Source organism: Aspergillus neoniger (assembly GCF_003184625.1).
Source record: "Aspergillus neoniger CBS 115656 unplaced genomic scaffold BO87scaffold_49, whole genome shotgun sequence".
NCBI lineage: Eukaryota > Fungi > Ascomycota > Eurotiomycetes > Eurotiales > Aspergillaceae > Aspergillus > Aspergillus neoniger.
In genome coordinates, this window is record NW_020291177.1 from 67,862 (window position 1) to 87,569 (window position 19,708).

Genomic DNA, 19,708 nt, shown 5'->3' on the forward strand with positions numbered 1-19,708 from the left:
CAACGCAACGTTCAGCCCTGCGATTCCTGCTTCTCGGTCGCGCCCGAAACTTTCACAAAAGCTCACAGTTAGGCCTGCCCAGGAAATGAGATGCCAACATCTTTCCCTCGAGTGTTGGGTGGCATTTTCTGTGCTCGTAAGTCTCTCCAACCCGAAATATAGAGGACTCCGATAGGCGAGTTGTGGTCCAACATCGCAAATTCATCAAAAGCACAATCATGGATGAAGGAAAAGACAATTCTCGCTCAACACAAATGTTGCAGTTTTGCCACATCACAAATAGAAGCCTTACGCTCCCCGACCTCATCATAAGTTGTAGACATCTTCTGAGGGAGCCCTATTCATCAAACCAGCATGAAACATAGTAAAATTTCAATCACCGGTATGCAAATGTCAACTAAGCAATTCTTATCATGGCTAGCATTAGCGAGCAAACTGAGCTCTCAATAAAGATCAAATATTGCAGGTCTCTGGTCTATGAAGAATACTCCCTTTATTGCGATGATCAAAAAAATGGTGACGACGTCGTTGAGTTAGTAGTCGATGATTAGACACGAACCCTAGACTTATTCTCCCGGGAGATGGAAACGGCTCGAAATCAACTATCATTTATTGAGGTGAACCGAAAGTCATATATATGCTACTACCCAAGTAAGAGGAAACTCGGTTATACAGATAACAATTGCCCCCGGATGAGCCGCCTGTAGCTGCATTGCTAACAAACTGAGTGCATCATGACACGACAGATAAATGAGCAAATCTATTGAATATTCACTTAGTATATTGTTCTGTTCTATGTAGCGTATGACATTCAGAGACTGATATCACTAAAGGATCTGCCGTGTATCCTCCCATACTATCATCACAGGCGGGTAGTTGTTGAACTACATGGCCAAGTACCAGTGCGTAGGTACTAGGTAAGCAGGGTCTTACTATCAACCCTGAAATCCCACTGATAGTACAACTTTGCTATTGTATAAATAGGACATATTCTTCATCATCGTGGATGCCTTGACCATTAGCACATGACATATCTGGCTCGATGTTGCCTAAGAATATCATGACGAATGCTTTGGATCACCTACTACTGATCCACCTTCCATGATACAGAGGGCCAAGAAGAGTTTTCTAACGGGAAAAAAAACGACCGACTCGTTATAGCACCCTCAAGTTAGTTCACACCCCACGCGTAATTCAAGGGGTCTACTGTCAGAACTATGTTGTTGTGGACAAAGTTTGGAAGACACGCATGCCATGACTCGGGGCTATCAGGCTTGGACACCAAAGGGATCCGGAGTACTCCGAGAAGCTGGATAATGACATAACGGCAAGGGGGACAATAAGGGAGCTTGCGGACGGAGATCGCAGCCTCGGGAGTAGTAGTAGGGAGGATCAGATATTAGGCGTATGGCCTCTTCTTAGCTTTGAATTCACATATTGTAAGACCCTGAATGTCTCGATATTGAGGAAAAGGCAAAAAAGGAAAGTAAGTACTAACGACTAGTGATGTATTGGTGCTGGAATTCTAAGCCATCTTCGCTTACCGTGGTGACCTAGTAAGTTTGGCGTGCAGAGACCATGAAATAGTAGTGAGTAGAGTACTAAGTAATGAGTGAAGGACTACTTCCTATGTAGTACCAATCTGGGTCACAAGGGTAGTGAGCAGCATTGTTAGTACGACACAAAGTACTACTCCTTTACTCTGTATTAAGTAGTCGTAACATGATTAGGAATAAAACATGGCAGCTGTTGGTGGGTGGAGAACAAATGAGAAGAGGCCCAAAGCGCATGTCGGGCAGGCGGTGGGCCTGTACAGCCACCGTGTGACCACCCCACTCGGTTCTAGAAAACTGGCTCCAACTGGTCAGGCGCCCAGAGCCACCAGCTTTCTCCGCAGCTGGACTGCCAGCCACAATGAAGTTTCAGCCTAGCCACACAGCCTCATTTTCCATCCGCCTCTCCTGAATCTAGTATAGCCCTCCCAACCCAGTGGCCCAATGTAGACGAATTTTTCTGTAGTTCCACTGTCCTGCATACGGAGAACACCGTACTCTATTGGCACCTTCAGCTTTCGTCTCCCTTTGGTCTCCTGTGTGTGTTTCTCTCTCACTCCGTCCCTCTTACTCTTTTTTTCCGTCCCACTTTTTCATGCATAAATGAGAGTCGGCAGACCTTGTCTGTATCCTCCGGTTCAGCCACCCACCATATGGCTGTGTCTTGTGCTTTACGCTCATTTCTTCAGGCTCTGGAATGTCCCATAACTGTGGCAAGGCGTCGCTTGTCAGCTAATGAAATCAAGTTTTCAGCTGTAGGGTCTGTTGAAGCCAACCAATAGACGCAAACGTACTATGTAACCTGCAGTAGTATGGTCTGTAGTAAGAGTAGGCGATGCTCCACAGTTGGACATTACTTACGTACAGTGGCAGCAACCCCTTTTATTCCGTGATTGTTTGATAGAGACAGGTTATTAAACCTACACGACATCCATGAATGAAGCAATTATACAAAACTCAAGATGATTAGTGTAGAATACGTGGATGTGGATCATGAGAATGGACTACTATCTTGCCTCTCCATGAATGCCAAGACGCACCCTCTATATTAAGCTGCTTCTCAGTTATCGAGACTAAGAACTTTAGTGTATCTGGTAAGGCAGGCACTCTGTACACCGTGCTCTGTAGTAAATTACTAGTGAGTAGTTCACTAGTATGTACTCCGTAGATCTTGTATACTCAGCCCCAAAGGCCCATGCTGAGGGGAAAGGTTCTGCATCGTCACCCTCAATATGGAGGAGAACATCACATTAAGCTATCCAGTAGCTGTGTAGTAGTAACCTTCAGAATGATGCCCCAAATGGGCGAATTTACTTTTATTTCATACTACATACAGGAGTATCTAGTTATCTGCAAGCTTTCAGTTTGCTCAGCCCATGCGGCGGTGATTAATACGCAACGCCTCAAATGGGACGGGAAAGTTGGAAAGTTTCCGGTTTCCTGACCAGCGTCCACCCGGCAGAGCCGCCCGTAACCTTGGTCATCAATGGTACGGGCCACTTCTCCACGCCACTCTGCCTTCCTCGTGTTCTTCTTCCGGCTCTTCTCTCCTCCTCTTTCTCTCTCTCTCTTTCCCTCTCGCTCTGTATGTGTACGCTGAGTTATATCAGACTTATCTAGGTCTCACGCTGAATATCTCCTCATTTTTGTGACTATACCTCTTTTTTTCCCTCCTCTCTAGTCTTGTTTTTTGATAGAAATCTTATTTTTCTTTCCACCTGGAAGTTTGTTTCGCTTTGACCGCCTGACCCAATCAGGAACGATCCCCGCGGCTGCTCCCTAGGCGACCCGAAACCAACATTACAACCTTTCACAGTACTTTACTTATTTAGTATTGTTACTGCTGCTAGTTATTCACCTCCTGCTTACTACTGCGAACCAAAGTGAACTAACTAATCAACTACACTATTCTCTTGCCTGCCTGCCTGCCTGCCTTCCCTCCTGTATCCATTCTGCCACTGTCTGTCTGCATCAGGTTTTATGCTTCTCTCTCCACCAACTGACTTCTTCTTCCTCTTTTTCTTCACCTCCTTTGGCGTCTCTCTTTATTCACTCCACTTCGTAATAAACGCGGTCCCACCTTTTCCATCTTCCTTCTGACGCTTCATCATCGTCCAATAGTCCTTGTTCTTTGGGGATTTTCGTTCATTTCTACATCCTTCCGCCAACAGTCCCTCTTCCGTCTCCCGAAAGCTCTCCATCTTTCCTCCCACCCTTTTCTCCTCCCCCTTACCTTTTCTTTTCTTCTTTTCGAAGACTTCATGCTTTGCTGGAGATTCATGTCACTTGTACATTGACCAGCTTTCAACGACATAGCTCTGCATAATTCTCCTGACGTCGTTGCTTTGACAATCGCGGGTTCCAGCTTCCTCCCTGCAGCCTAACCCAAGCATTGTCATTCCGCCGTACAACCCCGGTCTCATACGGCTTTCCACCAGATGGACTAAAGTCCCCTCCACCCCCCTCCTCCCACCAGATCCGGATCCAGATCGTGCGGGCGCTAGACTCAACCTTCTTCATCTGATTGCAAGGCTGACCGCTATTTTTACCTCCTGCGAGGCCCGTATCTGTATCTGTGGGACCTCATTGTCTGACAAGACATCGCGCGAAGGCTGAACCTCCCGTCAGCTTGCGCCACACTCGGTTCTAGGTGAGCGCCCCACGCAACAGTGCCTCTGATCAATGTTACTCGTTCTTTTGTCCTGCCTCATTGCTTTCTATATGTCCGTTGTGCCCTCGGACATCTGATGCCCTTTTATCCCCTCTTTCTTGGTCGCCCTGGATCTTCCATGACTCCCCACTCATCACCGGAGAAAGACTACTCCTACTGACATGGCCTCTGTTGACTTAGCTTTCTCACACCTTCGCCAACCATTCCAGGCTGGCGCAAAACATCCATTATCCATGGCTGCATTGATGCAATCGAACAACGAACCTGTTCCTATCTCGAAACCATTGCCAGGGCCATCGAACCCCGTAATATCCGCTCCGTCGGAACCGCTCGCTTTTCTGAAACAGTCAAAGCCTGATTCAAGCCTGTCCTCTATCGCCAGTGCAGGTCTGAACGTTTCGCGCTCCGGCGATTCGCTACCACCGATGACGACGACCGCACCGCCAGCCACGGCTGGCCAGACAGATCGCCCGCTGGAGCACGAGAAGGAATCAGAACAGCACAGCTCACAAGTTGCGAGAGAGGCCCTCGGTGCCAGCGAGAAGCAGACAAATCCCGTGAATGAGGGCATGCAATCTTCGTCAGACCAAATGCAAGTTGATTCACATTCAGGACCAGGCAATGCACCTGATACGTTCGGGGCAGCCGATAACAATAACACACTTATCGATGCCTCAACCGTGGCCAGTCCTGGTCCTATCGAGGATTCTGGCTCTGCAGATGGCGATCATCCTCGCCACCGTGATGACGGAGAAATGCCGCAAGAAACAGGCAACAAAGCCTTCTCGTATCCGATGCCCACGGCTAGTTTCAATGACCCTCGCCGTGGTCTCAGCTTACCCGGTTCTGGGTTTCACAAAGGCCAGCGGTCACCGTCGGCCAAAAAGCATCGTTGCCCATATTGTGCTACAGAGTTTACCAGGCATCATAACCTGAAGAGCCATTTGCTTACGCATAGCCAGGAGAAGCCATATGTTTGCCAAACATGTCAATCGCGCTTCCGTCGGTTACATGATCTGAAGAGACACACAAAACTTCATACTGGCGAACGGCCCCATATTTGCCCTAAGTGCGGGCGCAGGTTCGCCCGTGGCGACGCTTTAGCTCGCCACAACAAGGGCCAAGGCGGATGCGCAGGGCGCAGAGCAAGCATGGGAAGCTACGTTCCCGAGGATGAATACGGCGAGGCTCCGGCCCCTGGAGCCGCGGATGATACGATGGACGGACTTGTGTACACAGCTGAGCCAGAGCGCATGGATGAGGAAGAAGAGCGGCGACTCATGCCCAGCATCAAGAAGCATGACATGTCGACGGACTCCATTTCACGTTCAAACACTACGAGCTATCAACCACGCCAGCCCAGCACATATCCACCGATCGCTTCAGGAAGACCTTCCCCCGGGGGTCTCTTTCCTCCTCCAAGCCATGGGGGCTCTAGTGCGTCAACGTCTCCCGTATCGCAGTCCGGCAACATGACATTCCCACCGCCTGGTCAGCCTTCAGGGGCATCGGTTTTCCCCACCAACATCACAGGGAGCCCGAAACCATTGTCCCCAAATGCACTGTCATCACATCAGCTTGGCCATGGGCCGGAGAATAACATTCATCATCGTGCTCATTCGCCCGGCATGGCTCAGTCGTTCCAGCAGCAGACATTCGGCAGGACAGGATCTTCTTCGAGTTCGGTAACGAATCATGCTGCTTCGGGCTTGGGTCTGCCTCCACCGCAACCGGGTGCTCCCCAGCTCCCGCCGCCCCCTGGGATGAACTCGTCTGAAGCTCGGTTCGGCCTTCACTCTCAAGGATCAGTGCCGCCGGCGCCTTCGACAGCTACAAAACACATGACCCCTCACAATCACACAAACAACCACGGCGGTCCACTACCGACAAAACCTGGATCAGAAGGGACCTCGAATAATGGCAACCAACTGACCAGTCCTCACGAGTCCAACCTCATTGAGCAGTTCCGTGAGCGGGAAGACAAGCTGTGGGCTTATGTCCGCTCGGTGCACGACGAATTGAATGGACTTCGAACGGAAGTCGCCGCTCTAAGAGCCCAACTTGCGTCAGCTAACGTCAACGCACTAGCAATGTCAAGCCAGAGTGCCCCTCAGTCTCAACCCGAGACAAACGCTGCTGGTACATCCCAGCGGTGAACCAGTTCTACTCACGGAAGATCCGTGTCAATGTCTAAACATCTCCTGTTCCTTTTGTTCATTATTAGATATCACCTCCCCATTCCTTCTGTGATGGATTCCAAACGCGCTGATGCGACTCACTATAATACCCTTTCTATTGCCAAGTGAATAATTTTCCTACCTGTGACGACTGTCTTAACTCCCATTTCCTTTCCTTTTCCTTTTTCCCCGGTTCGGTTCTTCAATCCCATCTCCTGTTTGCGCGTTGCATTATTCTACTTTGACTATACATCTATGCTACTCATGAGGGGGTTCGCAGAGTCGACCCGCCCTGTTTCCTCTTTTATATATCGAATCGCACGTTTCTACGTGTGGTATCTCATGATTGTGCTTCTTTGAGGTCAAAATTCTTCTACTTATACGTGGTAACATTCCATCCGCCTGCCAGTTCCTGAGTATTGGCAGGACATGTTGGATGTTCCTAATTCATAGGGTCATTGGCAAATCTTCTCTACTTTAGCTGGATGACAGCAACCCTTGTCTTTTTATATCACGTTGTTCTATTGGGCGTCTCATAGCCGCATGCCTTGTATGTATCAGCATCCCATTGCCGTGAGAGAGGAGCCGGGAGTCTGGAGGCCAAAAACTCGATTTATTAGCTCAGGAGACCACTATGCGTGAGCGACTGGCTTGATTAATTCAATTGTTTATTCAATAACGAGAAGTGATGGAATCGTAATCTACAACTTCGCACCAGTACAATCTCGAGACCGTGACACATGAAGCGGTCTCGAAGTGCAATCCATCTGTAGTACTTCTTCTTCTGCACCATTGTACCCAGTAATTACCTCCACACTGTCTTAAGAGTCGCCTAAGATCTCCGGCGGGCCGTCCAGGCCAGAAACAAGCCCACATCAGCGACAACAGCCTTAGGGACTCCGCCCATGGTCCAGCTCCGCTGGATCCACTGAGGAATCGCCCCGCCAGCATCGGAAGTAGTCGCCATGGTCCATTGCAGCCCGTCCGCCGTCGCAACGACCTCCTCCACACTTGCATAGGACGCGAAGATCGTATTCCGGGGCACTGCCGCCATGATCTTCTCCCGGATAGCGTCGGGACTCGACTCAACAGCAAGTGGGATCTGAACTGTCACAAAGCCTTGCTGCTCCCCAGCTGCTGCTGCTCGGTCTGCCGAGATCACTAAGACTGGGAACGAGCGAGGCGCAATTAGAACTGTGGGTTGGAAGGTATGCGTGATTAGGTTCACTGCATTGAGTGTAGTATGTAATTAGTATATCTATATCCCTATACACACGCGCGCGCGCAACACACCATAACTCCAAAGGGGATTAAAGATGTCGCCAGACAAACGAGGAAAATTGAAAGGGGAATGAAAAGTAGAAGAGAAAAGTAGTACGGAGTAATACTAACCATGAGCATCCACCTTCTTCCAACCACCTTCTACATCAACCTCAGACGGCCACTCCAGCAACTTCACCACGGACGTCACACTCGGCGTATAATCCATTTCATTTTCGGAGTGGTTTTCTCGTAGTCCGGAGCGGAATTCGTCCCATGAGGCGGACCCCGTCACTGCTGCGTCTTGGTGCGTGCTTTGTCGACATACCCAGTAGTCTCCGGTTTCATTGTCGGTGCGCGTGTAGAGGTGGACGGCGGCGGTGGAGGGCGATGTGCGGCGGGGTTTGCGGTCGCGGCGGAATGTGGTGTGGATAGAGGAGAGGAGGACTTGGGATTCGGTGAGGCAGGCGTGGAGGAAGGAGCGGAGTTGAGGACGAGATGGGGTGGATGGTGATGAGGAAGTGGTGTTTGTTTCGTCAAGAAGGGCGGGATGAGAGGGGAGGATGGAAAAGGGGTGCGGGTTGAGATGGAGGTACATCGTGGGATAGTAATAGTACTATGTTGGCGATAAGGAGTGAAGGGATGAAGAATTGAAGTAGTTGGATAGTGATGGATGGTTTGGGTTATAAGTGGAGGGAGTTCACGTCTCAATTAGATGTTACTATGTAGTATCGGGTGGAAGGGGGGTATTAATATTTTCATCATCCTTCCTTCCTTCCTCATTGCTTGTTTCCTCTTTCGCCTCATTCCTCTTCTTAGACTTCATCATGGGGTCGGAGTATGATATGTCAGTGGGACTCGACCCACAGAATGCCATCAAACTTTAGAATTAAGGGTTAGTATTACATATATTCATTGTATATCTGGCGCGCATGCGACGTGTCTCAGCTGGTCGAGTTGACCAGCACGGTTGAGGCGCAATATATTGCAGCTTCACGAATGTATAATATATATAGGCTTCGAGGCACATGGTGGAATCACCAACAAATCCAGAAGTCAGAGGCCACCATATTCGCACCGTGATGGAATTGAATAGCTTGCTCTGTCGAAAACCGTCACTGGCTCTTACCCGCCAGAATATTATCGGATCGTCCGCATCAACTCTACGCATTAAAGATAGATTGGTCTGGGTATATGCTAGGCTATGTACATGTTCTATTGGTTCATATATTCATGAGCTCACATGCTCCGAAGAGCAACCTGGAGCATTGACAGTCATTTGGTCTTGAGAAGCCGTCTGGTCCGTTCGACTACGGGCCTATCGGCTCCGTGGCAGACGGCTCTGTCAAGCACGCATTGCAATGCAGCCAAGATTATATGGCAGCATGCTTCACTTCGTGCCTCAAGTCTTTTGGTCTAGAATCATCCTTTGATTGGACAACCTCTTGATCACAAGCAACGCACCCCGGGGCCAACGCTGCCAGTGTCGAAGATCTCGACCAACCCCGCCCCGAGCGCCTCCTCCAGAGCCCAGCGGAAGTTCATCCCGTAGAGATCCTTGTACTTTTTCGTCCGGCCTGGCAAGATGCCGGAAAACTCGCCTCGAACTCTCTTCGCCACACTGAAGCTCTTTTCACTCTCGACCGCCCCATCCCAGCGGTCACGCAGGAGGTAGACAGGGACCTCGTTCGAACTAGACCTTTTCAGAAGAGAAAGGAGGTGTGAGCGGCCAGCGCTCAGCAGACGAAGGTAGGGGCCTGTGTTTGGAAGCGAAAGAAAGAGTGTCGCGGTAGTTGATGATGAGCGAGGGTTCGCTCCGACCTCGTGTGGTGGGTAAGCACCACTTCGACTTGCGGAAGCTGGAGTAATCGAGGTTGTAGGGAGAATAGGGAGGGAAGCTAAGCTGGATGAGCCTTTCGCTAGGGACGAAGAAGAGACGAGAAATCCAGCCCGGACCAGGGCCATACACTCCGGCGGAGTGAAAGCGGCTCCGGGAATTGCACATGTGTTTCCGATCCGACCAAGCAGCGCGAGAAATTTCTCTGACACGGATCAGCTTGCTGTCTGAATGACTAAATGAAAGCGATAGCCTCACCTTTCAGGGGTGCTTCCAATGCAGGGCTATCTAGCACCAAGCGGTCCCATTCCTCGCTCAACACTAAGCAATCGCCTAAGCCCGCGGCATCATTCCCTCTCCCGGGGACAATCAAGCGGCGGACCCGACCGGCGCGAACCAGCTCCATGATTTCCTTCTCGACCTTTGTGGGTGCTTCCAGCAGAGTATGAACGTGTGCGACGGAGGCGAGGGGAGGCAGGGAGCGACGAAAGTTGAGGATCTCGGCGATGCGCGTGCTATTCATGCCCGCTCGGCGGGGCAGATCTTCAAACATGCTGTTGCGAATGTACTGGAGAGCCTCGACCACATCTGTTACGGGAGCAGTTTCGGGGATGTAACGTGATGGCCCGAGATCTGGAAGGGGGCCTTGCTCGTACTCATCCTGCTCGCTGGAGATCTTGGAGATGCCGGATGATGACGGCGCCGAAGGTTTGCGACGGGCATGGGCGGCGAAGGGAGAGGCCCGCGGCCTCGGGGTAGCGGGTTTTCGGTTTTTCCTGATACCAGAAACGGGAGCCGAAGTAACGCGCAAGGGCATGGCAGGGTGAGTATACAGGGGAATCAGGAATTAGACAGTAGTAGGAGAGGGAACGAAGAGGAAGAAGAGGAAGAAAGATAGAGGCGGAGAATCGATGCGCCGGAAATGGAAGGGAGGGATTAAGCGCCTGAGGCAGCCGAAACTGATCGGCGGAGATAAGGTCATGTGACCGACTAGCATGATTTGGGCCAATGGCGGGACCGAGTGGAGACCCGTGAAGAACATCAGCAGAAAGACTTGTTCAAAGTCCCCCAAAGCAGGGGAATCATTTAGGCAAAAAAACAGGGAATGCCAGAATAGTACTGAAAATGATTTTGGTAGACAAGAGAGTCGCCTGATGGAAATGGAGAGAATTACCTAAGAATGGTGTCAACTTGGAACCAGACATACCCAACACAATCAAACAAAAAAAAAAACCCGCTGGGTTGCTTTGCTTTTCCTTTCACCAGCACATGACGTAGCCATGAGAACTTGCACTTTTTTGTTCTTCCATTCACCTTCTTCCATCTTCTCTCTCCCCTTTTCCTCCCTGTCCATCCCTTCCTCTTCTTCCCATTGTCCCGTCGCGATCTACCTCTTAGTCGTAGGTTAATTGTCAGTCTTCTGTACATCTCGCCCTCGTCTTCTACTCACTCTTCTCTTTCGGTTACTGGGTTTGACTCGTCCCGGGGTCCCAGCTACCCCGCTGTCAACATGACTATCTACATCGCTTCACTGTAAGTGATTACCCACTATACACCACTCTTAGGGTCCTCTCTGACCGGCGTGTGGTGGTTCAGTTTCCTACCCTACACGGTTAATTTCCATCAGAATGAACCCGAGATTCGTCCGGCGGAGGGGACGAGCCCTCAACCAACCAATCCCGCTGAGAATCCTACTCCTAACCCGAACGCGACTCTGAGCTTGTTCGAGAGGAACAATGGAGCGCCCCAAGTCGGCCTTACACCTGGTGCCACTACTGAACATGAATGCATTTTCTCCACAGATATTTCCAAGGCGGAACAAGAGCACACCGGATATCCTTTCCCCAAGACCGACGGCGATGTGGCCTTGTTGACGGAGAGCGAAGCTCACTCCCCAGCCTGGGGTTCCACCTTGGCCCTGAACCAACCTCGCCCGCGAGCGGCATTTCCGGCCTCGCCCTCGATCCTCAAGCATCAAGAAATCAGACCTTCAGGGACAGAAGCGCCCAAAGAAAAGCCGCGATCGGTCCCAAAGACGCCAACCTCGCATATCCGGGACAGCTGGGCGGACCACAGCCGCAAAGGCTCATTCTCATACGCCGACTGGACGATCGAAACGGCCGAGCAGGGCAACGGAGGCTTGCGCAACGCCGTGCGATCGGCCACGGACGCCGGACAGCTGGAAGACAAGGTCTGGGTGGGTACGTTGGGGATGCCCACTGACGCGCTGCCGGAGCACACCAAGGAGGCCATCGCCGAGAAGCTCGAAGATGAGTACGGCTCCGTGACCGTTTACGTCAGTGATGGTGACTTTGATGGCCACTATACACACTTCTGCAAGACGATCCTCTGGCCCGTGTTCCATTATCAGATTCCGGACAACCCCAAGAGCAAGGCCTACGAGGACCATTCCTGGATCTACTACGTCAAAACAAACCAAGCCTTTGCCGAACGCATCGCAAAGAACTGGAAGCGTGGTGATTCCATCTGGGTGCAGGATTACCACCTGCTGCTGGTCCCGGCCATGCTGCGGAAACTGCTTCCCGATGCCCAGATTGGCTTTTTCCTCCACATTGCCTTCCCATCGTCGGAGGTGTTCCGGTGCCTGGCGCCTCGCAAGGAGCTTCTCGAGGGAATGCTGGGTGCTAATTTAGTCGGATTCCAGACGGATGAGTATTGTCGGCACTTCCTCCAGACGTGCAGCCGCATCCTCAATGTGGAGGCCACCAATGATGGACTGCAGTTGGAGGATCGTTTTGTCAACGTGAGCAAGTTCTCGATTGGCATTGACCCGACTTCATGGGATCAACGCCGGCAGGCCGCAGACGTGGAACGATGGATTAAGACCATTTCGGAGCGTTACGAGGGCAAGCGACTCATCGTGTCGCGAGACAAGATCGATCAGGTACGCGGAATTCGACAGAAACTGCTGAGCTACGAACTCTTCCTCAACACGTATCCCGAATGGCGAGACCAGGTGGTGTTGATCCAGGTGGCAACCAGCACCACCGAGCAGCCCGAGCTGGAAGCAACCATTTCCGATATTGCGATGCGGATCAACTCCACTCACTCCACGCTTGCGCATCAGCCATTGGTCTTCTTGAAACAGGATCTGGCTTTCCCCCAGTATCTTGCCTTGATTTCCGTGGCAGACGCCTTGATTATTACCAGCTTGCGTGAAGGAATGAACTTGACCAGCCATGAGTTCGTCTACTGTCAGGACGGTAAATGGGGCAACAAAAAGTACGGATCCCTGATACTGAGCGAGTTCACTGGCAGCGCGTCTGTGTTTGGCGACCATGCCCTTCTGGTCAACCCCTGGGACTACCGTCAATGTGCGGAAGCCATCCATACCGCCTTATCGAGGGATGAGCAAGAGCGCCAGGAAGTGTGGACGAAGATGCACCAGGCAGTGCTGCAGAACTCCACCCACAACTGGGTCAAGTCATTCAGTGAGACGTTGAGCCGGGTCTGGAACGAGCAGTCATCCCGGGAAATCATGGCCGTGCCTCGGCTCCAGACAAACAAGTTGGAGGAAATGTACCATCGGTCGTCGCGCCGGCTGATCATCGTGGACTATGAAGGCACACTCGCCTCCTGGGGCTCACCAAAGAGTATCATCGTGACGACGCCGCAGCGTGCAATCACGACGCTGGCCGAACTAACCGAGGATCCGCGGAACGTGGTGTATGTGATGAGCGCCCGCATGCCTGAGGAGATGGAGCGGCTGTTCCGGCTGGTCACCAACCTGGGCTTGATCGCCGAGAACGGGTGCTTCGTGCGCGAGCCCAACTCGGAGACCTGGCTGAAGCTGACGGACAAGGTTCAGACGGACGCGTGGAAGGCAGCAGTGTCACATATCTTAGAGTACTACCAGGAACGCGCGGAAGGCAGCTGGGTGGAACAGCGGCACTGCTCGCTCATGTTCCACTACGAGTCGGCGGAGGACCAGGTGGCAGCATCGCGGCTGGCGTCGGAGTGTGCGGGCCACATTAATGATGCCTGTTTGAGTCAAGGGGTGCATGCAGTGCCCGTGGAGCGTGCGCTGGTGGTGGAGCCGGCGGGCATCAACAAGGCGTCGGCAGCGGAAGTGGCATGGCGGTCATGTCTCAAGCAGAGCCAACGGGACGAGAATGTGCCGCGGCCGGATTTCCTGCTAGCAATCGGAGATGGTCGCGATGACGAATCGGTATTCCGGTGGGCGAACAAGCTGGACAATGCGCGGGCAGTCAACTACGCCATGACGGTGACGCTCGGATCTCGTAGCACAGAGGCAAAGGCAACTTTGACACAAGGAGTGACTGGTAAGATTTTCTCCCTAGATTGTAATGAGTGGAAGGATGCTAACTGCACGGTGATGGATAGGAGTCTTGTCGTGTCTGGAGAAGCTGGCGGCAACCCGAAGTGGGCCATAAAAAGACGAACGATGCGGAATGAGCATATCTACGAGTACATGACTTGAAGCGTACATGATGGACTTGCGTTGCATGAAATGGGTACATATTTCGGGCATATCAGTACACTGTTATTTGAACATCTCCAATTACAAAAGCAGAAACAAGCAGACAGGCGTGCGGGCTGAATTTTAATGTATTTGGGGGGTGAAAAGAAATATAGAATGAGAGGGAAAGAGAGCAGCTGCGGGAGTTCAAGGGGTCACATAGACGAGGCCATAATACACGCAGAATCTCCAAACCACATAGTCTAATATGAAGCCGTAAACTATGTCCCTGATAGTGATCTACACAGTAACAATCAATAGATAACTAACTCACTGTATAGTTGGTATATAGATAAACTAAATCTTGTGACGGGTTAGTAATCCGCTCAGTGGAAGATTCAACCGAGGCATTTTCCCGCCTCGGACTTGGTCTCCCTCGGTATCCATTTTTGTTTTAGATAGGATAGCAAGATAACCAGATAACTAGATTTTCATCTCTCAACTTTCGGTTTCTCCTTTTCTTCCATGGATAGAGCATACTGACCAGAGACTCTCTCTAACACCTACACATACATACACCACACCACCTTCTTTCCTACATAGAAGACCGACCTACATACCGACAATGTCTCCCCCTCATCATCCTCCAGCCCACGGCCCGGCCTTCGAGTCCGCGATCCAAGTAACTCCCCTCAGCTCGCACCGCTACTCAGCCCATCTTCGCAAAGAATGGTGCATCGGAGCAGGTAGGATATACACATACACCTTGCTTCCCTGTTCCACATATCGCATACTCACTGTCTACTACAGTCCCCCACGGCGGCTACACCACCTCCGTCCTGTACCGTCTCGCCCTCGTGCACTTCGCGCACACCCACCCAGCTCTCTACAAGAACAGCCCCGCGACCCCGATCTCCATGCAACTATCCTTCCTCCGCCGCACAGCGGCCGGTCCCGCCGTGCTGAAAGTCGAGGATACGAAGCTGGGACGGCGGACGAGTACGTTGCATGTGATGCTGCTCCAGAAGCCTGATAGCGGCAAGCGGAAGCAATCGCAGTCGTCTACTACGGAAGGGAAGAAGGGTGAGGATGACGAGGACCTCGAAGTCAAGGTGGCAGGATACATTACCGTTAGTCCCGCGGACGCCGAAGAGGGACTTAGTGCTACGACTGGGTGGAAGGTCAGCAGTCCTGTGCCTGCGGCTGGGTCGAATGGAGATGGGTCGGTGGATTTGGAGACGTTAGGGAGGACAGGGCGCGATGGGGCGTGGGGGAAGCTTATACCGGAGCATTCGGAGTTCCGGAAGGCGACGGGGCAGACGGAGTTCTATGTGCCTGTTGAGCTTAGTGAGAAGGAGAGGAAGCAGAGGAAGATGAATGCGGAGCAGTGGGCGAGGTTCCGGCCTGCGGGGGATGTGAATGCGCGGTGGACTAATGAGGCGCTGGTGTATTTGACGGATATGTTTCCTACGGCGTTGGCTGGGTTTGATGATGCGGCGGAGGAGGCGGCGGTCGGGGGTGGGAAGGGGTTGTTTTGGTTTCCCACGGTCACGTTGAATATTGATCTGAAGAAGAGGTTGCCCGAGGAAGGGGTCGAGTGGTTGTATAGTCGGGTGTATACGAAGAAGGTGCGGGATGGACGCACGGATTTGGATGTCACGGTCGTGGATGATAAAGGGGATGTGGTGGCGTTGAGTACGCAGGTGGGCTTGGTGTTGAGTGCCAGTCGCAATATCGGGTCTCGTGCGAAGTTGTAGATGCTTCGCTTTCTTTTTTTCCCTTCCTTCCACCCTTGTTTCTGGCTCATCATCATCATCATCATCCTCGACCCTGTTCCTTTCTTTCTCTCTGTCTTTCTATCTCCGAACGACTGGCTCTATCTACCGGTCGATGCAATATGTACATATACTATATACACGGGTAATAGAATCTAGATCTATAGAACAAACAGCAAAAAGAAAAGAAAAGACTTAGAGCGACGGTCCCGTCTGCATCCAGAACGCCATCGCATCCGTGGTAAGACGCATTGGTTCTCCCTCCGCCTGGGGAGAGGTAGCGGCACCTTCTGTATCCTGCGGCTGGAAGGCCTGCGCGCGCACCCAGAACTTGCGACCCACACGAGCGAGGACCTTAGTCCGAACGACCAGATACCCCGGCGCAGCAACGGGACTCTTGTAGCGGATGTCCAATTGGGCAGTATAGAGCATTCCGCGCGGCGTAGGCGGGACATGCGGGCCATCCGGCTGCTCATCCTCTACCAACTTCGGGCCCGTCTCCGGCGCATACAGTGCCACAGCATAGGACATGGCCTCGTCGAGAGACGTAGCCAGGACTCCGCCATGAGCAGTAGACGGATGGCCCGAGACACCGGGGGCAGCAATGTCCAGGATGAGGATCAAATCGGGGTCTTCAATTGGTGTCGGGGCGCCGGTGGGAGCGGGCCAGGTGGGCGGGGAGTTGGGGAGAAGAGAGAGGAGGTGCGGACGTCGACGGAGTGTCAGGACGTGGGGGATAGTGCGGTCGGTGGCTAAGGTGTTGGCGAAGTAGCCATCTTCGCCGGTGGAGGGTTTAGGGATGCGCGAATAGGTGCGGATGGGGAGGTAGTCTGGGTGGTGGAGGAGAGATCGGAGAGATGCGGAGGAGGCATTGAGGAAGGGGGATAAGGAGGCGGGGTCGGGGGTGTCGAGAATTGAAGAGGACATATTTACAAGTCGGTAATGTATGAATTGATGTGAAATTAGAGGGATAGGAGGTGGTGTGGTGGTGTGAGGTGTCGAATTGAGATAGATGATATGATGTTTCAGAGTAGAAGAGAGGGATGAGGGGAACGGAAGCAATAGTCTGGATGGAAGGAATGAGTGGAGGAGATCAGCCGAGGGATAACTCGGCGGAATCACATTGTTGCAGCTTTTCCCGCAAGGTACAATACCGTCAATTTACTCAGGTTGGTATGGTTCCTGGTAAAGAACGTCTGTCTCGGACGGTACTGAACCGGTTACTCCTGGGATACCGGAAGGACCTTGCCGGATTGGGGTATGACTGTTTTGATATCATGTGCCCAGCCTTGAATTCGGCAAAAGAAAAGCGGAGTAAATCCTAATCATTTTCATTCAGGATTGCTCGCTTCTTTTCTATACAGTAAGACCGCCATCTATTTATTCGACTTCATATTTGGCTAAACATATCTCCGTCGCCACGCCCAATTATTTGCTAGTAGTTGTCTGATGATAACTATTAATATCATCCCATCAACACCATTCCCCTGACACACCGGACAGGATTGACTAGACTGCTTGCTTCCCTTCTGCCGAACTGACTGGCTGGATAAACATTTGGAAACCACCTGAAGCCCGAGCTACGTATGCCATGGACGCCCGTCGCGACTAACGCTCGACTAGTTTTTAGGCTCCAGTTCTGCAGCCACTCATCTGTTGCGCCGGTCACTTTAGCTCACGGCGCTACCGGGGATGAATCGATAACAAAGAGGAGAAATCAGTCCTGCGAGGGCCCCAAGAGGGGACTCACTCACACCGAATATCCCGGATCAACCAGCCGCCAGCATTCTCTCATGCCATTCCATTCAGGAAAAAAAAGAGGGGAAACAAAACTGAGAAACAATAGAAGTAAAAAAAAATTGGACAATTGTTGCACATTCCAGGCAGCGACAAATGGGTAGAAAAATTCTTCAATTCTCCAATTTTCTTTACCTTTGCCTTTTTCTTTTCTACTGGTGTCTCTCTTGTCTCTTTGGTGAGGACCGAGTATGTCTTGGAGAGGAGTTTGTCTCTCTTGCAGGTGGACCAATGGAAACCAGACAGGGCATCTGCAAGTCTGCGACTTCCTCCTCGAGGGTTAATTAGTATCCCTCGCGTAGGGCAACAAACAAATCGCCGGCCAAATCATGAGTCCGTTGCTGCACCAAAACAAGGAACGGGAAATTGGAGCCAGAAATGAGGGGGAAAGTCTGAGAAACAGTCAGAGACGATTATCGACTCTTTTTCAATTTGCTTTCGAATTGAAACACAGGACGTATGGATGTTATCTATTAGTCTGAGTATTATTATACTATTGTTTCCCATTATTATAATTAATACGATCAGGACTCCTGCACCGTCTCTCCTCCTGCAGACCCAGTCAGTACTTAGTCGTACTTAGTCCAGCTAGCAGCAGTATCTATCTAGTTCCTTTAGTTATACTACTTTGCTAGTTTAAACGCATCCAATCACTCTCCTCCACTGGTTCTCATTCACGTCCCGGCAGCAAGAATCTTCTGCTCGAATAAAACAAAAGAGACTAAAATAAATAAACAGCCGGAATTCCTGTCTTGTTTTTGCTGCCCCTTCCCGTTTTGTCCTCTTATCGCCGGCTTTCTTCTTTCTTCCCTCCGTCGCTTCCTCTTCTTCGCTTCTCTTCTCTTCTCCTCTTCCATTCTTCTGCTGCCTCTTCTTCTTCTTTCTCCTCCTGGTCTCCCTTCTTCCCTTCTCCTCTCCCATTCCACTCCATCCATTGATTGTCTGTCTCTTTTATCTCATTGCCAGACTATCCAATCCCAGATAAACATCTCATACCTCACCCAACCATCTATCTTACTTTCTGCATTTCCAGCTCAGCTCTACCGGCAGTAGCTCTTTCGCCATGCTTCCTCTCGTCTTGATGTCTCTGGCTGTCGCGGCCACCGCGTCCAGCAACTACACTCTTCCCAGCGACTTCAACATCAGCGCCATCAGCTTGTCGGAGCGAAGTAAGAACCTTCTGGTGGATACATGACCAGCACTCATTTACTGATTACCACCGTCTAGACTCCTGGTGCACTGCTGAGCGCAACTCTTGCCCTGAAATCTGCGGAGGTGTTGCTACGAGCAACTCGTGTGATCCGGTAGGTGGCACCAGCACTCTCGGCGCTTTTGTACCCTTGCACCCGCTAACCGGTTTGGCAGAGCACCCTGGACTTTTCTTGCGTCTGCTCCAATGGCTCCACTGCCGATGTCGCGGAGTACACTCAGACCATCCCCTTCTTTATCTGCGAGGCCACCTACGCTCAGTGCATTGAGGACTCGCCCTCTCTCGATGAGCAGGAACAGTGCCAGGAGACGCGCGACAAGGATTGTGGCACGTTGAATGCGTCGGCCTCAAGCACTACCTCTTCGACCACCACGACGGCCGCCTCTCTGACCACGTCCACCGGCTCGTCCAGCAGCACTGGTTCGGGTAGCAGTGGATCGAGCGCCTCTACCACCAGCAGCAGCAGCTCGTCTTCGACCACTGCCAACGCGGCGATGCGTCTGGCTCAGGAGCACGCTACGGGCCTGTTGGCGACCGTGCTGTTCGTTGGTTTGCGCCTGATTCTGTAAATGATCAGTCTTGGGTGAGAGGAAAATGAGGAGTACTGTCATTGCTGGATGTAATAATCACATTGGGGTCGCAATTGGCCGTGTTGTAATGAGAAGGGGGAAGATGTTGTAATGATGGCCGGGGAACAGAAGGAGGGTTCCAGTTGCAGTTGCATGTTCTACGACTTGATGGTTCTTTTTATTTTATTCTCGTACGATTCCCCCAAGCGCGCCTGGGAGTTATTCTTGTAATAATTGCAGATTGAGTACTGAGTTGATTAGTATGAAATGAAACCAGAAAAAAAAAAAAGTTGTGATTGTTGTTTAAGACTTCTGAAGTAATGGAACAATAATAGTACTCCGTAGTAAATGTCGAGACGATCTCCCGATGCAGCGGCGCCAAGAGTTTTTCCCACACTGAATTTTCTCCACCGCCCAA

At 51.5% G+C, this 19,708-nt stretch overlaps 8 protein-coding genes across 8 annotated transcripts; 4 read left to right on the forward strand and 4 right to left on the reverse strand.

The window, feature by feature from the left end:
* Positions 1 to 2,198: 2,198 nt before the first annotated feature.
* BO87DRAFT_278641 (uncharacterized protein) lies at positions 2,199 to 2,484 on the reverse strand (the record flags this gene model as incomplete). Its single annotated transcript, XM_025618925.1, has 3 exons — positions 2,199 to 2,285; positions 2,348 to 2,370; positions 2,415 to 2,484. Coding segments are annotated over 3 exons (180 nt in total), but the record flags the coding sequence as incomplete, so codon positions are not given.
* Positions 2,485 to 4,165: 1,681 nt separating this feature from the next.
* Positions 4,166 to 6,727, forward strand: BO87DRAFT_181880 (C2H2 zinc finger protein). Its single transcript, XM_025618416.1, has 2 exons — positions 4,166 to 4,203; positions 4,405 to 6,727. The coding sequence occupies exon 2, from the start codon at positions 4,458 to 4,460 to the stop codon at positions 6,378 to 6,380; it is 1,923 nt and encodes a 640-aa protein (XP_025474884.1). The 5' UTR covers positions 4,166 to 4,203; positions 4,405 to 4,457; the 3' UTR covers positions 6,381 to 6,727.
* A 461-nt stretch (positions 6,728 to 7,188) lies between these two features.
* On the reverse strand, positions 7,189 to 8,361 carry BO87DRAFT_344768 (SRPBCC family protein). The gene is made up of 2 exons (XM_025620837.1): positions 7,794 to 8,361; positions 7,189 to 7,628 (listed from the first exon to the last, which is right to left on the reverse strand). The coding sequence occupies exons 1-2, from the start codon at positions 8,257 to 8,259 to the stop codon at positions 7,234 to 7,236; spliced, it is 861 nt and encodes a 286-aa protein (XP_025474885.1). The 5' UTR covers positions 8,260 to 8,361; the 3' UTR covers positions 7,189 to 7,233.
* Positions 8,362 to 8,678: 317 nt separating this feature from the next.
* BO87DRAFT_380626 (Stk19 family serine/threonine-protein kinase) lies at positions 8,679 to 10,370 on the reverse strand. Its single transcript, XM_025624331.1, has 2 exons — positions 9,757 to 10,370; positions 8,679 to 9,703 (listed from the first exon to the last, which is right to left on the reverse strand). Exons 1-2 carry the CDS (start codon positions 10,313 to 10,315, stop codon positions 9,111 to 9,113), a joined length of 1,152 nt encoding a protein of 383 aa, XP_025474886.1. The 5' UTR covers positions 10,316 to 10,370; the 3' UTR covers positions 8,679 to 9,110.
* A 454-nt stretch (positions 10,371 to 10,824) lies between these two features.
* BO87DRAFT_369061 (putative alpha,alpha-trehalose phosphate synthase subunit TPS3) lies at positions 10,825 to 14,207 on the forward strand. The gene is made up of 3 exons (XM_025621958.1): positions 10,825 to 11,031; positions 11,095 to 13,802; positions 13,864 to 14,207. The coding sequence occupies exons 1-3, from the start codon at positions 11,009 to 11,011 to the stop codon at positions 13,911 to 13,913; spliced, it is 2,781 nt and encodes a 926-aa protein (XP_025474887.1). The 5' UTR covers positions 10,825 to 11,008; the 3' UTR covers positions 13,914 to 14,207.
* Positions 14,208 to 14,405: 198 nt separating this feature from the next.
* BO87DRAFT_380628 (thioesterase family protein) lies at positions 14,406 to 15,852 on the forward strand. Its single transcript, XM_025624332.1, has 2 exons — positions 14,406 to 14,685; positions 14,750 to 15,852. Exons 1-2 carry the CDS (start codon positions 14,565 to 14,567, stop codon positions 15,694 to 15,696), a joined length of 1,068 nt encoding a protein of 355 aa, XP_025474888.1. The 5' UTR covers positions 14,406 to 14,564; the 3' UTR covers positions 15,697 to 15,852.
* Positions 15,804 to 16,821, reverse strand: BO87DRAFT_181921 (PaaI family thioesterase). Its single transcript, XM_025618417.1, has one exon. It carries the CDS (start codon positions 16,639 to 16,641, stop codon positions 15,910 to 15,912), a length of 732 nt encoding a protein of 243 aa, XP_025474889.1. The 5' UTR covers positions 16,642 to 16,821; the 3' UTR covers positions 15,804 to 15,909.
* Positions 16,822 to 18,145: 1,324 nt separating this feature from the next.
* BO87DRAFT_380630 (uncharacterized protein) lies at positions 18,146 to 19,589 on the forward strand. The gene is made up of 3 exons (XM_025624333.1): positions 18,146 to 18,680; positions 18,739 to 18,815; positions 18,877 to 19,589. Exons 1-3 carry the CDS (start codon positions 18,575 to 18,577, stop codon positions 19,288 to 19,290), a joined length of 597 nt encoding a protein of 198 aa, XP_025474890.1. The 5' UTR covers positions 18,146 to 18,574; the 3' UTR covers positions 19,291 to 19,589.
* The last annotated feature ends 119 nt before the right edge of the window (positions 19,590 to 19,708 follow it).